Consider the following 17,557-nt stretch of genomic DNA (forward strand, 5'->3'; position numbering starts at 1 on the left):
AAGCTGGCACAAAACAGACCAAGGAATGCTTGCTGAGAATAAAGCCATGGAGGAGAAGGGGGAACAGAGTACCTCAGGCAGGTGAATAATACATGCAAATGCTCAGAAGAAGAAATAAGTATGTGTCTAATAAAGGAGATGGAAAAAAGTTCATGGTAGTGATAATAAAAGAACTGGTGATGAGAAAAACATTTTGACAAATATCGGACACCCTTAAATGCTAGGCTAAGAAGTTTGAACTCTAACCTGTCACCACTGAAGATTTATTCACTAGGGGACACGGTGAGAAAGGGTGAGGTTATTAAAAAAAAGAGCAGGGAATAATAATGAAACTAGTATTTAAGAAACACTTGTCTAAATAGTATGGAGAATTCACTGGATAGGTAATAAACTTAGGAGGGAAACCAGCTGAGAATCAGAAACCTAGAGGGGAAATCATATGGTCCGGTTGTGTGATAAAGAAAGAACTACTTTTGGGACACCTGGGTAGCTCAGTAGGTTAAGCATCTGTCTTTGGCTCAGGTCATGATCTCAGGGTCCTGGGATCAAGTGCCACCTCGGGCTCCTTGCTCAGCGGGGCACCTGTTTCTCCCTCTGCCTGCCACTCCCCCTGATCATATGCACCCTCTCTTCCTCTCCCTGACAAATTAATTAATTAATTAATTAATTAATTAATTCTTCAAGAGATCTACTTCTGAAGAAATTTCAAACAAAGACTCTACACAGTTGGTTCCTGTTTTATGTTGATGTAATCATATTGGAGTTTTGAACCTGGGAGACTGGAAAACTTGGGAGTGGAGCCTAGAATGGGACTGGGAAGTCAAGAGAGAAACAGATTTCTTTCTTGATTACATTTCTTCTCGAAAGTTAGAGCACCATCTACTTCCCACAAAGGAATGTTCCTAAGCTTTGGTTTTAATGGGAAGGGCAAAATTCCCTCTCAACTTTAATTTGTAATTTAAACCCTTCCTCTACCTATTTTTCAGAAGATCTAAAGTGCACAGGTTTCAGTGAGAAAGTGGAGTGACTGAGGAATAAGGACATGTCTAGTATACAACAACCCAATAATCAAATGTAAAAATCTTGGGAATAGCTAAAAACAGAGAATGCGTTCTGAAAATGGTCAAGTAATTTTGTGCGAATTGTATAAAACTTATTCCTTTCCCATTGTAAATCTCGTCAGGACTCTTACCTGAGCAGCAGAGGTCTTGGCCACGTGAATGATTTTCTCCATAGAAAGGTAGCTCTGCTGAGAGGGAGCAGGGCCGATGGAATATGCTTCATCTGCCTGTGTAAAGAATATTACATGCCTTGAAAGATCTCACAGCTAGCACACACTTGTACACAACAGAACTGCTTCAGGGTCATTTGAGCGTTATAAATAAAAAGACTGGCTCCCCAAGAACAATGCAAGAATTAAGAAACAGAAGGACTAGCTCATGCCTGCTATTAAAATAAGACTGTTTTGGAATCTTTTGCAGGAAGAGGCTGCCTAAGCTTGATTTTTGTGTATAAAGCAAGCACTAGCGTGAAGCAAAATGTCTTTAGGATAGAAAGCAACAGGCACGAATCATAGTCTCATCATTAACAATAATAACCTTAAGTGCATCTAATGCTGAAAGTGTACATTTTGATGAGATAAAATATAAAGGTTGTATTCAGCAAGAAATAAAATTATGAAGTTTACTAAAGTTTGTATAATTATTCAGGTATGATGATAATGCTCTATCTATACATTTGTGAACTACTTTATACTGTCCTTTAAAACTTCCACATAATCATGGCAGCCCTTGAAGCAGACTGGATAGAAAAAACATCCCTCATTCATTCAAAGATTTATTGAACACCTACTACATGCCGTGCTTTGAGGTGGGAGCTACCTACACAATAGTAAATAAATGTCCCTGCCTGGAGGGAGAGACAGACATCAAACATACATCCACAAGCTTAGTGACAACTGTGATAAAGGCCATGAAAGCAAAACAAAAGACATGATGCAGATGAAGGGGAAGATGGATCAGGCCTGAGGGCACTCAGGGAAAGCCTGGGAGGGAAGATCAGGGGCTCCTCCAGGAGCACTAGGACTTGGCCAGGCAAATGGGTGGAGGATGTGGAGCTGGGAACAGGAATGGAGAGGGGGCCAGCCTCCCCAACCCAAAAAGCAACATATATGGACATCCTGAGTAGGGAAGAAACTTGGCCCATTTGAGGGACTGACAGAGGCTTGTGTGGCTGGAGCCCAGTGAACTGGGGGTCCATGTCCAGAGACGGGGCTGGAGAGACCAGGGAGCATAGGTTTCAGGGGACCTCCTGGGAGGCTAAGCTTTGGATTTTCTCCCAAGGGAACACATAATGAAGTTTCCTGGGTATTGTTTTTTCTTTTTAAAACTTAATTCCAGGGATGCCTGGGTGGCTCAGTGGGTTAAAGTCTCTGCTTTCAGTTCAGGTCATGATCCTAGGGTCCTGGGATCGAGCCCCACATCAGGCTCTCTGCTCAGCAGGGAGCCTGCTTCCTCCTCTCTCTGCCTGTTTCTCTGCCTACTTGTGATCTCTATCTGTCAAATAAATAAATAAAATCTTTAAAAAATTAAAAAAAAAACAAACTTAATTCCAGGGGCGCCTGGGTGGCTCAGTGGGTTAAGCCTCTGCCTTCGGCTCAGGTCATGATCCTAGGATCCTGGGATTGAGCCCCGTATCAGGCTCTCTGCTCAGGAGGGAGCCTGCTTCCCCTCTCTCTCTGCCTGCCTCTCTGCCTACCTGTGATCTCTGTCTGTCAAAGAAATAAATAAAATCTTTAAAAAAAAATAAAAATAAAAATAAAACTTAATTCCACAAAAACACAGATCCATTCTTATTCTAAAGAACATGAACCATGATACAAAGGCAAAGGAGCCTTTTGGCACCGCCCCTCCCCCTCACTGGAAACCTCTTCCAGACAGTACTATCATCATCAATTTGGGACACATTCTTCCACATCCATATTCTTATTTATTTGTATATATTTACATAAGCACATACAGTTTTAGTTTTTATTTTTATACAAATAGGATCAAACTTCTGTAACTGCTTTTTTCATTAACAGTATGTCTTGGGAGCTCTCATCTTGCTAGGGCCCATTATGTCTACCTCATTTTTTATGACAATCACATAATGTTCCACAGGATGGAGGTCCCACAGTTCAGTTAATTATGTACCTCTGAACAGACACTTAGGTCATAAAGGCAAAAAGCTTGATGCTGGCAGCGTGCCTATACATGCCTTATTTGCACATATGTGCAAGCATGTCTCTAGACTGAGATCTAGAGGAACGTTTGCAGGGCTGGGTGTAAGGGTATGATGTTTTCATAGCTCCTGGCTAATCATCCCTTGAAATGGTATCACCAACATACATTTCCATCAACATACTAATTCTTCACCACATTATAACCAACAATACTATCTGTCTTTTAAATTCGTGCTAATCCAGTAGATGATGAAAATGTTTAAGCCATTTAAAGCAGAGGAGCACCATGAGAAAATCTGCTTTTAGGCTACTGGCCTGGCTGCAGTGTAGAACATACCATGGAAGTGGTCAAGATGCCAGTAGGGAGACCACTTAAGAGGCTATGGCAAAGGTGCTGGTGGCTCTGACTTAAGGTGCCAGGAGTAGAGGGCAGAAAGAAGTGGAAAGAAGTGTTTGGGAAACAGAACAAACAGCACCAGGTGACTGCCTTGATGGGGAAGGAAAAGGATGTAGAGTGGTGGGAAGACAGAAGATGTCCAAGGACTCCTGGATCTCGGGCACTATGGCTGCTGTGGGCAACAGTGTTACCATCTGCTGGGTTAGGGAAGTCTGCAGGAAAAGCAGCTTCACTACAGAACAAAGTCATGAGTTCAATCTCAGGCACATTAGTTTGGGAGCTGTGACACATCCACGTGGAGATGTCAAGTGGGCAGCTGGATGGACCTGTACCACATTCAAAAGAGAATCTGGGCTAGAAACAGAAACAGAAATTTGAAAGGGCTTAGTAAAGCCCTAGGAGCAGACAAAATGATCTAGAGTGAGATCATTGAGAAAAGAAGCTGGAAGATGCTTGGAAGGGTAAGAGGAGGACTCCAAAGCATAGGAAAACAACTAGCCTTAGATGGGACAACGACAGACGCAGACGCAGTGAACAGAGTACATGCATTTCTTCTTCCTCTGTGAATCAAGATAATCAGTTGAGAATAGGTGGGTAGAGGGAGAGTCAGAGGCTGGAATGGAGAACAGCAAGCTTGAGTTGGTCACTCCACAGAATGAGAGAGAAAAGTGGCCAGAGAGCCCACGGGCCTGCCATGCAATGCTGAAAGCCCAGGGGTGGCCAGTTGCCACGAATTTCTGTTGCTGCTTGGTCTTGCCAAAGGCATAAGGAAGACCAAGGGTTGAATTCATCCAGGGCTGGTTCTGGCTGATGAATAACTGCACGTAATGAATGGTAACACTCGGGGGAGTAGGATCCTTTCAGTTATAATCTTATAGTTAAGCCTGCGCTCAGAAACATTAAGTGACTTGTCGAAGATCCACTGGCCAGTAAGTGGTAGCTACTAAGACTGGAACCTGGATCCTTCTTGCACATCGGGGATCTGGATACATGTCCCTCAAAGTAAGATCTGTGGCCACATTATGTGAACCGTCTTTACCAACCCTTGATGAGATAAGACTTTGCCTGTAAGTCAACTACACAACCAAACACACTGCTTAGTTCAACTAGTGTTATGTTTGAAAAATGTTCCCAGTAGGGATGATTGAACTTTCCCCCTTATGCCCTGTTAACACAGCAAACATAAACTATTAACATAAAGAAGTAAAGTACCAACCCAATAAAAAAGCCAATCACTTACAAAATTTGATTTTGTTTCTAACCACATACCATGTCAACATGCATGGAATTCCTGTCGGCGTCACTATACACAGCCACGGACTGTATACCCATTTTTTTGGCTGTTCGTATCACCCTGCAGGCAATTTCTCCTCTGTTTGCAATGAGGAGCTTGGCAATGTTTCGTCCTGTTTAAAACACCATGAAAATCACACGCAAATCTTACTGGAGAGCAAAAAATGAGAAAGCAAAATAAACATTCCGTGATATTAACCAGCTGATGAACATCTGTTTTGGTAACATCAACACAGTGGAGCCTCAAATAACCATTTTAACTGATATCAATTGTGTCTTTTTATCCTCTTCACTGAAATTCAAGGTGCCCTCATTAACATCAACTTTTATTTGACTCAGCTTTTTCAGCTTTAAAATGAAAAGATGCTTTGATATGATAAGGTCAAATCATAATAGCACCAGCCCCCATAATAGTTAATAGTAATTAATCTTTCCTAAGTACCTTTTGCGCCTCAGGACCTTTGCTAAAGACTCAACCTGGACTTAAATGCTCACAATAAGCCTATGGAGTAGATACTATTATTATTGCATCAATTTTAAAGATAAAGAAATTACAACTCAAAGAGATATTACTTTCCCGGAATAATACAGTGAAAACAAATAGTGGATCCGGGATTTGAACCCAGGTTAGCGTCACTCCAGATTCTGAACTCTCAGTCACTCTGCTCTATGGCCTCTAGCCCCTGTACACACACAAGGATGTGTGGTTCTCTTGCGATATAAATACAAGTGAGGACCATGCCAGGACATTGGTACCAGTGCCATGATTATGAACATAATGTTATTGTATTAATACATAAAATGCATTTCCATCATCACACATGAAATAAATGTTCCCTGGCAGTTTATGAAAGTTATCTTTCTCAAAAAATACGGTTATAGAACTTAAAATAAGGTCATTCTGTGGATATCTACAGAGCCTGAGCTGTCACAGGAGCTGCTGGGATGATGTATGCACGTGTGTGTTGTGGGGAGGAAACAGCATCCAATCAACCAGGAGTTACACTTACATATGTTTCAGAGGTGGGAATTCCATGTAACGCTTTATTTGGAAAAACATTCTGCTACTTAACAGAGCTGTTGTAAAGCACTGATTTAGACCATCACAGTTACGCCTTTGCAATTCAATGCACTAAAGATGATGAGAGAGGCAGAAATAACAACATACATTTAAATGTTCTCAATTATTTCTGTATGTATTTCAGACTCAACAACAGAGATTTGACATAAAAAGAGGTGGAAACCATGACTCAATACTTACTAAGAAAATGATTATGAAAATCCCAAACTTCAAAAGTATAGGGAGAACTAATTCTACATACACAAATTAAGGAATTTAACATTTCACAATCTGACGCCAAGCTAAGTAGAGCAGAGACTGTACCTGTGGTCGTTGCGTACTTCATGGTTCTCTGCTTCCAAGTCCATCTCCTAGCAAATGAATCCAAATGGAATTATAATTCAACAGGATACACAGATCAGTTGTTTCAAAAGAGTCAAAATTGTTTAAAACTTGAAACCAAGTCCAGATATGATCTTAGTTAAGCCTGAAGCCCACAAAGTGACTTAGTAAGACTTTCTTATGGGAAGACAATCCCTCTAGAAACCGGAAGTTACAGTTCTGGCTATTTTCCCTGGCACCGTGTGTCCTTGAATGGATCACCTAACCGGCTCGTTCCAGAGGCTGGCGTATGGCCACAGAGTCACCAACAATTAGAAAGTCAAGGTACTTCAAGAACATCCAGTTCAGCTTTTTCAAACTCTTCTGACTATAACCCAAAGTAAAAACTATATTTTCACATGACTTCACAAGCTGGTACGCACACCAAAGAGAAGTTTCATGACAGAAGATTTCCCTGTGTTTTGATACTCTCTGTTCTATTCCAGTTTATTAAATAAAATACACTGGTCAAACTACAGCTTGAAAAATACCAATCTAAGTTAACGCCTAGTCAGACAGGTTTGAACAATTAAGCCCAGAGAAGTAAAGAGAAGGAACTGATCAAACGCAGCAGAAAGAATGCTGGTTATGGGGCTGTGAGACCCCCACCAACTAGCTGCTGGTGATCCCAGGCAAGTCTCTTTACATCAGTGTTTCTCCAGCCTTTTTTCATTATGGCCCCCCTAATGCAAAACTATGAATACTAAGATTTTGTAGGAGGGGTTGAGCCTTGGAGGGTATGGTAACTACAGTTATATCTGAGGTTTTTTTCCCTCTCTCAAGACCCAATTTTCACTTTACAACTCAAATTTCAGTGTCCTCACAGAAGAAGACTTCTCAGTTTTCAAAGAATACAATTTAAACTGAGTCTTTATGTTAATAAGAAATGGAGAACCAGGGAGGCTAAGTGACTTGTTTGAGGTGTTTTGTTATTTTTTTTAACATTTTATTTATTTATTTGACAGAGAGAGAGAGATCACAAGTAGGCAGAGAGGCAGGCAGAGAGAGGGGGGAGGCAGGCTCCCTGCTGAGCAGAGAGCCAGATGCGGGTCTCAATCCCAGGACCCTGAGATCATGACCTGAGCCGAAGGCAGAGGCTTAACCCACTGAGCCACCCAGGCACCCCTGTTTGAGGTTTCTTAATTAGGTAGAAGTTCATTAAGGTCTAAAGCAATTTTTAAGTTCCATGATACCTACTGATACAGTAAATTACAAAACTTTAACCAAGAGCTGACAGAAAGCAGGCCATAATCTCTTTGGGAACAAAAGAGTATAATGCCTATCAGTTGTCAGCTAAAAGAAATACACTGGGAAAACAACAAATTGCAGAAGGAATTCCACCTCTGTCTTTTCCATCCAGATCTGGATGATGTGACAAAACTATAGCTATAGACAACTAACCATTTTAGATCATTTACAAAGCAGGTGATAAAAAGCATAATGTATGTTAGATACTCTTCAATTATGTATGTGTAGCATGTATATGCTGTGTCTATAACTAGGTAACTGAACAGAACTAGCATTCCACTGGGGCAGAGGTGCAGGAGGCGGGATTGTTACAGTGGGTTTGGCAGTCATTGGCCTCTGATGGACACTCAATCAGCTACTGACATCCATCCAGGGCTGGTGGGAAGACCCACAGCTATGGCACTTGAGTTCCACAAGAAGGCTTCCTCAGGAGGCTCTTGCTTTCCCACACCTTCCCAATTCCACTAACCTCACTATCTTGATCTTTAAGGAAAAATATCGTTTTTCCTTTTCTTTAAAAGGCACCTTCTAGTTCACAGCATCTTCCCATCACATTCTTCAGATAGGTTTTTTTTTTTTTCAACTAAGATTCAAGGCCTGTATTGCACAGTTGTATCTATAAAATGCTTCTTGATAAATCCAGCTTAAGACTCTGATCAAGGCCACTGCTGAATTAAAGTTTTCTTCTGCTATTCTAGTCAAGACAATCACATACACACACACCATTTAACATAATCCTCTATCCCATTGATGTTTTGATTGATCTATTCCATTTCTCACCATTATCTAAGCTCAACTTAAAACAATGGCTTACAAAACAAAATTAAGAAGTTCCTTCCATGAGATAATTCCATCCTACTTGAAGATAACTTCTAAATCAGTTTATTCTAAAATTCCACCACCAGACTTCTTTTCTCTGAGTTACTAGAGAATCATGACCTACAAGACATGTAACCACCCTCTATAATGACAAGATTTGTAATTCCTTTAGCCATTAAGAACACTAATATTTTCCAGGAAAACAGTTCTATACACAGTAGGGAAGAGGGAAGAGAGAGAAAATGGGTCTGTGTAATATCCTGAAGAGCCCTGGAAACCTAAGAAAAGAAAAATGAGGAGAAAGAGGAAAGCACTGCTTTCACCACCTGTCTTACTTTACTCTGGGGCTAGTCCCACAATTAAGCAACTGAAATCTAAATACCTCTACCTTAACTTGCGGAAAATAAAAGTGAGCAAAAAACTTGACCCAAATGGGGGTCTGCAAAGGCTGCATTTATGGATTCATCTGTACCATACTGTTTGAATCCTTTCCATGCATTAATTCATTTAATTCACACAATCCTAGCTACCAATATTATCTCCTTTAGGAACAGTCTCATCACCTCCTCCCAGGTAAGTAAACTGACGCACGGAGACATTAAGTAACTTGCCCAAAGTTGCTCACAGGCTACTGAGCAGCAAAGTTGAGATTCCCTGGCTTCTGACTGCAGTCTGAGCGTCCTTCAGCACCAAGCAACGCCGTCTTTCCAGAATGGAGAAGGAGGTGAGGAGGAAGAGGCAAAGCAAGATAGAGAAGCCTGGTAATTGGGAACCTGAGGGTGTCTTCACTACCAAAGTTATTGTCATTGAAGCTTACAGCTCACAATTTGACACTGATCTGGAGTCACGTTGGTTAACTTGCCTCCAAGACCTTTTGACAAAACAGCCTCTCGGCCCTCTGGAAGATAAATTTGCTTTTGTTAACTTGATCCATTCCAACAATGAGAAAGAACTCCAGGTCTCTAAACCGGACACCTGACCCGGGATAGTTGAACCCAAAAGCGCTTGAGGGCGTCCTGGCTCCATTTCTTTCCACTTGTGTAAACTCGGGCAAGTCGCTGAGCCCGCTGGGGCTCACCCGCACGGAGATTACCAACACACCCATACAGCCAACGCAGAGAAAGCGCCGCGTTAACCGCAGCAGCTGTGCTGTGCCGCGTCGCTCTCGCTGCCGTAGTGAGCGGAGCGTGGATGTGGCGGACCCAGTTCCACCCCCTCCCCCACGCCTCAAAAATGGAAAAACCAGAGGCAGACGGCTGCGGGGTGGATATGGGGAAAGGGAGGAACAGGAAGGGCCGGGGATGAAGACGTCTCCCTCCCGATGCCAAGACTGAAAGCACAACACCCCGAAAGGGGCTGAGGTTGTCCCTCCGTCCGCCCTTAGTCCCGTCCCTCCGTCTCCACCCTCGGCCCCCGCGCGCCTCTCGCAGCGTGCAGGAGTTCATTAACCACCACGCCTGCCCCGGGCCCCAGACACAGACCCATCGCCCCTCCACCTCACGTTACCTGGACGGCAGCAGCAGGCCCGGGACTCGCAGCCACCGGTTCCTCTCCGCCGCTACTAGCAGCACCGACACCGCAGAGGCTGCGGCCATGTCCCCACAGCCCAGTCCTCCTTCGACTCTTTGGTACACTGGCTGCTTCTCACTCGCCGCAAAATCTTTCCTCCCCCCCCACCCCGCTCCGCAAGCCTATTGTCCTCTACGGGCCACCGTCCAGGTCTGAGTCAGGCTCTAGGCCTCCCCAGCATGGAGGGGGCGTCTCCATTAAAACCAATCAAAGAGCAGAGCAGGGCATCCGGGGCGACGATTGGCTAATCGGCCACGAACCCGCGGGGGTGTGGTCCCTGCCTCCTAGGGCCGCTTTGGGCGTAGCGCCTACGGAACGCGAGGTCCGCCCCTCACCTTCCTTGGCACCCCTGGGTCCTGGGTTGCTATTTTTTCTATTGGGCCGCTGGGTTCCTTCGTTCTCTTCGCGCTTTACGAAGAGCCCGCCTCTTGACCTTTTTCAACTCCGGGAGAAAGTGGTGGAGGCGGAGTCCTGGGGGGAAAGTCAAATGCAAGAAGAGCAAAACACGTAATTTTCTAGTGTTCTCGAGAAAGGGGGAAAAAAAAACCTGAAGTAAATAACTAAAATAAAATTTTAAAAAGTTAAAATTACCCGAGTTTTTAAAAAAGTGTTTTAGTTCAGAGGCGCCTAGGTGGCTCAATGGGTTAAGCCTCTGACTCTTGATTTTGGCTCAGGTGCAGAGATGGAGTCCAGGGTGGGGCTCTTTCCTCAGCCCGAAGTTTGCTTGAAGTTCTTTCTCTTCCTTTCCCCCCACCCCTCCTGTCGTTCAGGAGCGCTCTCTCTCTAAAATAATAATAGTAAATAAAAATAAGGAAGTGTTTTAGTGCACTATTGGGAAATAGAGGAAGTCAAAACCCAAATTGCAGAATATCTAGAAAATAAAAACACTACGTACAAATGCTTATTTGAACATAGTTAAAGCAGGGCTTGTAAGTAAATTCATAGTGGAAATAAAATAATCAATTCAAGGGTTAAAAAACACAAAAATAAACACAAGGAAAGCGAATAAAGAAATTAGCAACAAAAAAGAAGAAATTAATGAATTTAGAAAACATATTAAAGAATAAATCCAGAGGTTTAGAAAAGAAATTAATAATGTAGTTAACTAATTTAATAAAAGTAAATGGAGAAAAATGCACAGTTGCCATGATTTAAAAAAATAAGTAGGAAAAAGTCACAGATACAGAAAACAAATTATAGATTTGCTGGAGACTAATTTTGCTCAACTTTAAGCAAATAAATTTGAAAACTTGGATGATGTTACAAGAAATGATTCAGTATTCATATAATTGATTAATTAATCTTATTAATAGTTTAAAAAATCTTATGTTCATAGATGCTTAACAGGTCATTAGTAAAATTCAACATACATTCTAGATTTTAAGACTCAATAATTCAAGAAGTGGTATTGATACAAGTGGCTAGCTCTTTGAGGAATAAAGTTGAATCCTTACTTCTCATACCTAAAATCAAAATAAATTCTAAAAGAATAAGAGATTAATATAAAAGATGGAAGCATAAAAGAGGCTAGAAAACACTATGGGAGATCTTAAAAGAGGGAAGGTTTTTCTAAGTGGAACACAATACTCAAACTATAAATGAAAATTAATCAAATTCAGTTTTTTTAAATCTGCACAGCAAAACATACATAGGAAAAAACAAAGAGTAAACTGGGAATAATTTATAACTCTTATCACATAAAAGCACTACTTTCCTTAATAAATAAATATCTCCTACAAATCAATAAGAAAAAAAGAACTGTAATGCAAGAGAAAATTGGGGACTGGTTTCAGATTGCACCTGGGAAGCTTCCAGGAGGGTTATAAACCAACAGGTTGATATGTAAAATATATAAAGAATTCATACAACTCAATAGCAAAAAATAGGGATTCCTGGGTGGCTCAGTCAGTTAAGTGTTTGCTGTTGGCTCAGGTCATAAACTCAGAGTCCTGGGATCAAGTCCCACATGGAGCTTCAATCTCAGCCGGGAGCCTGCTTCTCCCTCTACCTGCTGTTCTCCTTGCTTGTGTTCTCTATCTTTCCTTCTCTCTGACAAATAAATGAAATCTTTAAAAAAAAATAAAATAAAATGAAGTGATGCATGCTGTTCACTAATTGTAAAAAATCAGCAAAAAACAAATAACCCACCTTAAAATGATCAAAGGACCAGAATAGACATTTTTCCAGAGAAGACATACAAATAGCAAACAGCTATGTGAAAAGGTGGTCAGTATCATTAATCATCAGGGAAATATAAACCAAAACCACGATGAGATGTCACTTCACACCACTTGGGTTGGCTATCGTCAAAAAGACAAAAGATAACAAATGTTGGTGGGGATGTAGACAGAAGGGAGCACTTCCCACTGTTGGTGGAGATGTAAAATGGATAGCCATTATGGAAAACAGTATGGAGGTGTCTTAGAAAATTTAAAATAGAACTACCACATAAGCCAGCAATCCCACTTCTGAGTATATATCCAAAAGAAAGGAAATCAGTACCTTGTAAAGATAGCTCCACTTTCACCTTCATTGCAGCATTATTCACAATAGCCAAGTTGTGGAAACCACATAGGTGTCCATTGACTGGATGAACCAAGAAGATGCAGTATAAATGTACGCAATGGAACAATATTCAGCTATGAGAAAGAAATCCTGCCATGTGGGACAACATGGATGAACCTGGAAAGACATTATGTCGAGTAAACTTAGCCAGATAGAGAAAGACAAACACCATTTTGGAAAAAACCTTTCAGCAGTTTCTCATAAATTTAAACATTTAACTACCTGAAGGCCTGGCAAGTTTTCTATAAAAGGGAAGATAATAAATATTTTAAGTTTTGTGGACCGGTTTCTGTTAAAACTATTCAACTCTGCTGTTGTAAAGCAGCTGTAGACAATACATAAACACATGGGCATGGCTGTACTCCACAAAACTTTATTTACCAAAGCGGGTGGCCAAACCATGAACTGTAATTTACTGACCTCTGTCCTATTACCATTTTAAGATTGACTTCATTACTTAGTGGATTTGACAGAAGTCAGCTCAACCTGGGCAATTCTGGGTATGTGGTAACAGTGTCTTAAAGTCAAGTGTTCCAGGACCCAGTAACATGCCACGAGCTTCATGTTAAAGGGCATCTATTTTTCTGCAGCAAATAGCATGGCCTCCAGAGTACTCAGGACCTGTGTTATGATTCTTCCACTGGAGTTTGCAAAAAAGTCCATACTGTATGTTTCCCCATCACTGATACCTCCAACATGAGGTTTGCCTGATTGTATGCTCAAGCAGCAGAGCTGATTGCATTAAAGCCTAGAGTTGTTGTCCTGCCCTCTCCTGCTCTGGCCCCACTAAAAACTGATAGCTTTCTATGTCACCTGGTAAATGGGCCAGAGGAATTTTCCTAGCTGTGTAAAGTTGTCTCTAGACCCTAGAAAGACCTACCTGGTCCTCCCCCCCCCTCCCCCTCCCCCTCCCCTCCTCCCTTCCCTTCCCCCTCCCCTCCCACTTCCCCTCCCTCCCCTCCCCTCCTCCTCCTCTGCCTCCTCCTCCTCCTCCTCCTCCTCCTCTTCTTTTTAAGATTTTTATTTATCTATTTGACAGAGAGAGATCACAAGTAGGCAGAGAGGCAGGCAGAGAGAGAGGAGGAAGCAGGCTTCCTGCTGAGCAGAAAGCCTGATGCGGGACTCGATCCGAGGACCCTGAGATCATGACCTGAGCCGAAGGCAGAGGCTTAACCCACTGAGCCACCCAGGTGCCCTATGGTTTCTTCTTCATGGAAAGGATGCAAGATGCAAAATATTTGTGTTTTATTTTGGGGGGGATATCTGGCATGCCTCCGACCCCCTGAGTCCCTAAAAACTTCAATGAATTAGTTAGTCCCTACCTAAATCTTCATAGGGTTTGTCTCCTATTTCCTGTAATACACATGTCTTCCCCGGGCCTCCAACATAAGAATGGCTCTGTGCTTGTCCTATCAAATTAGCATAATGTCATCAAAGTAATTGTTCGGTGTGATGTCTTATGGGATATCTGTGTGGTCCAGATCTCTTTGGATTATATTATGACAAAGAGTTAACAAATTCTGGAGGCAAAGCCATCAATTAACATTGTAGACCAATGAGCCAACAACCAGGCCTGGTGAACAGGCAAGTCTGCCTGAACAGCAGCTGGTCAATAGACTGTTAGCACCAGAGGTTGAGGAGCTGCTCTCCTGGGGAGGTGCTCTACTTGGGGCAGAGTTGGCAGCAGGCTGGTTAGGGTCCTACCATCATTACCCTTTGTATAGTTTCCTATTAAGCCACTTTTCTTTGTGTACATACTGGAATTTATTTACCTGAAATGCCCCCAAAAAGTAAGCCAGTAATTCAACCTTAACAGTGGACCTGGAGTACCCAGCATCCAAGATGGCCCCCACTGATTTCCACCTCTCCTGGTCTTCACTCCATAACATACCAGAAATAGTTGGTGTGAATTCAACACAAGTGAATGGTATGTAAATTTTGTGAATAGGTGGTCAGTCTCTCTCTCTTGAACCACTCACCTGGGGAAAGTCAGCTGTCATGTTGTGAGTATTCCTGTAGATATGCCACATGATGGGAACTCGGAAGCAGAGCCTTCAGCCCCAGTTGAACTTTCAGATGACAGCTTAACCATAAGAGAACTGTAAGAGAACCTGAACCAGAACCACCCAGCTAAGCTGCTCCAGGATTTCTGACCCTCAGAACCTGTGTGAGATAATAAATGTGTGTTCTTTTAGTCTGCTAAGTTTTGGGTTACCTTGTTCCATAGCTATACAGGACTAATACAGCTAATACAGGACTTCTTATTTATCTCAGCCCCTACCAGAGTGTCTGGCATTTAGTAAGGCCTTATTTGATGTTGGTTGAATGAATGAATAAATGAGGATAAACGGTGGCAGCAGTCAAGTATACCAGTAATCTAGTCAGTTAGTCCGGTCTAAAAGTTGAGAGATTTAATTTATAATTTTAATGTGGTTTTCTTCTCAAAAATTCAGATTCTCTCATTAGGTCTTCCTAGTTAGTAGTAGAGTGGCGGTAGAGAATAGTCTATAAAATAAGTCATAAAAAGATGATGTACTGTATTGATTCAAGCAAGAACCTCCACTACGATAGTAAACAAAAATCAAATTATAAGACAGGAATGACATAAATTCACCTCCAAATAAAGTTTTTATTACAAAAACTTCTAATACAATTCAATATTCTATTAAGACTAAACCGAGAATCTTGCCAACCCTACTGACTCATAAGAGAACAAGTCAAGAAAGTCAACCTGTCTTCTAGGGTGACCTGAATTAATCCTTTCCTAAAGAATGCTAGGGTTATGTGGTCTTTTCTGTTAGTAGACTTAGCTCCTTTCTTTAGTTGTAAAAACAAGCAGGAATTCAATTCTTGGCAGGTTGCTCTACTGAATAAAGTGAATTAGGATAGAAAATGTGGCTGTAACAGTGCAGAAGAAGCAAGTTACCACAAGAGGGGGATCTACGGTCAAGAAAGAAAAGGTGGTTGGTAGTTAGATTTCTCTATTTTCAAAGAAATAAAAAATGACTTAAGAAGTTTCCTCCATTCCTTTATCTTTAGAGCCACAGTGGCACAATCCTATACAAATAAGAAACCCGTGTTTTTCATTCAGAGTCCCCCAGTCCCCCTTCAAGGAGGTAGAGAACTTTGTTGAAGATCAGCTATTTCATTACCTATCAAGTCCTCATTTCGTGTCTCCTAATCTCTCATGACTCTGGAGATATTAATTTTCTCTGTGAAAAAGGAGCGTGTGCTGGTGTGAGGCTTCAGGTAGCAGTCAGTGTCAATGGTGTAATGAAAAGTCCAGAGATCTTACCACAGACCAGTGGGCACTCAAATTCTGCGTCTGCCACTTGTGAGCTGGTGACATGGAGGGGATTCATTTCCTGAAGTTTGAGTTTACTCATCTATAAGTTGTGAGAATTAAATGGGCTGTATCTAAACTTAGCCTAGTGTCTGGCATAGATGCGTTAAAAAATTAAGGGCTATTGTTTCTGGCTTATTAGTGAATTCTGTTGTCCATAGCCACCGAGTTCTGAGTCTCTAGTGATTCTGAAGGAGGAGTCATCAAGACTATAAGTTGATTTGTTCTTCTTGTTAGTTTCACGTCAAACCTAGACAACCTGTGATATGGTAGTTTTTTTCATGATTTTAAAAAAATTAATGTGGAAAGAAGACAAGCAGGTCATCAGATATATGTATATCATATAAAACATGGAGAGTAAAAGCACTAGAAGTCCATTTCATAGGTAAAGTAGAGGCATTTTTTTTTTAATGGGAAAGATGAAGGATAAAATAAAATCCCCAATGTGCACAGGTAGCTTTAATTACAATTGACATTTTAGTTTATAATTTGGAAGCATATACCACTTTGCATACATTATGTTAATTTAACATATCTCAAATGTTGACTTAGGAATGGTTAAAATATTCTGCAGGAAGTTGGAAAATACTCTGAAACAACTCACTAGATCATTCATAAAATGAACAAACACTCTGCAGAAACGATTTGCTGCTTGGACTTCAATCAGAAATGACTTGGGGTTTGTGAAAGATGGTGGTTTACATTGTTGGAAGCACTAATTCTAAGGAAATATCCTGGAAATATCCCCAATATCCTGGAACCGATGAAAGAATTCTCTAAATGCCATTACATTCTCTTCCCCTGGGCACCAATTAGATTCTCTGGTATCCAGATGATTCGCGTCTTAGGCGGATTCCATAGACAATCAAACCCACAGCGCAGAGACCAAGTACAATGGCCCCAATCACAGGAAGCACAATTGTGTAGTCAGACGAACACTCATCCACTAAGAGAGAGAGAGAAAAAAAATACAAGATAGTAGGTAAGGTTCAGTGAGGACAGACCAGAAAGTGGGCTAGAGTAGGAAGGATATGAACTTGAGAGTCAAATCCTAACCTGACTTTTTTTTTTAATTTAAGTATAGTTGACACACAACCGGGCTTGACTTTTAATTCCACCACTAACTGTGCGAACCGGGATGAGTTATGGAACCCTGCACTTTCCTCATTCATTATATATATATAGATATAGATATATAAATAAATAATATATATATACAAATATATATTATATATATATTTGTATATACTGTATACAAATATATATATTATATATACAAATATATATACAAGTAATATATAAAATTGTTGAAGGATTAAATAAGACACATTTATCTTCTCAGCAATTATTCAATATTTAATAATTGTTAGACCCATTTTCTTCCAGGTGTGCTCTCTGCAAAGTAGAATGTGTTTACATAAAGAGACTTTTGTTACATTACACACGATCTCTTGAAAACCTGTGATGGTTATCCATGTTTTCAAAAATGTAAAACATTTTTGCTACACTTAACGTTCTTTTTATTGTGTTTAATGAGCTAAAAACATTAGAAAACAGACCTAAATATTCATAAGAGCTTAAAAATGAGAGTTTGTAAATTTGTCAAAACTTTTTTCTTTATTTCATTGGAGAGTGCTTATTCAGTTCATTTAAAATGTA

General features: G+C 41.0%; 2 protein-coding genes across 3 annotated transcripts in view; both read right to left on the reverse strand.

Annotated features, from left to right (window-relative positions):
* MCCC1 (methylcrotonyl-CoA carboxylase subunit 1) overlaps nucleotides 1-10,145 on the reverse strand; it is a 58,972-nt gene extending 48,827 nt beyond the window's left edge. The window contains exons 1-4 of the mRNA XM_047731415.1: nucleotides 9,928-10,145; nucleotides 6,298-6,344; nucleotides 4,890-5,026; nucleotides 1,193-1,288 (exon numbers count right to left, since the gene is read on the reverse strand). Of these exons, the coding sequence (XP_047587371.1) occupies nucleotides 1,193-1,288; nucleotides 4,890-5,026; nucleotides 6,298-6,344; nucleotides 9,928-10,016 (369 nt within the window). The 5' untranslated portion in view covers nucleotides 10,017-10,145. The remainder of the gene's footprint in view (nucleotides 1-1,192; nucleotides 1,289-4,889; nucleotides 5,027-6,297; nucleotides 6,345-9,927) is intronic.
* A 6,126-nt stretch (nucleotides 10,146-16,271) lies between these two features.
* The window catches only part of LAMP3 (lysosomal associated membrane protein 3), a 34,476-nt gene continuing 33,190 nt past the window's right edge, over nucleotides 16,272-17,557 (reverse strand). The window contains exon 6 of one of the 2 annotated variants that reach the window (XM_047731435.1): nucleotides 16,272-16,844. In XM_047731435.1, coding sequence (XP_047587391.1) covers nucleotides 16,711-16,844 — 134 coding nt within the window. In that variant the 3' untranslated portion in view covers nucleotides 16,272-16,710. The remainder of the gene's footprint in view (nucleotides 16,845-17,557) is intronic. The other variant, XM_047731429.1, reaches the window with a different exon arrangement.

Source organism: Lutra lutra, chromosome 1 (genome assembly GCF_902655055.1).
Source record: "Lutra lutra chromosome 1, mLutLut1.2, whole genome shotgun sequence".
NCBI lineage: Eukaryota > Metazoa > Chordata > Mammalia > Carnivora > Mustelidae > Lutra > Lutra lutra.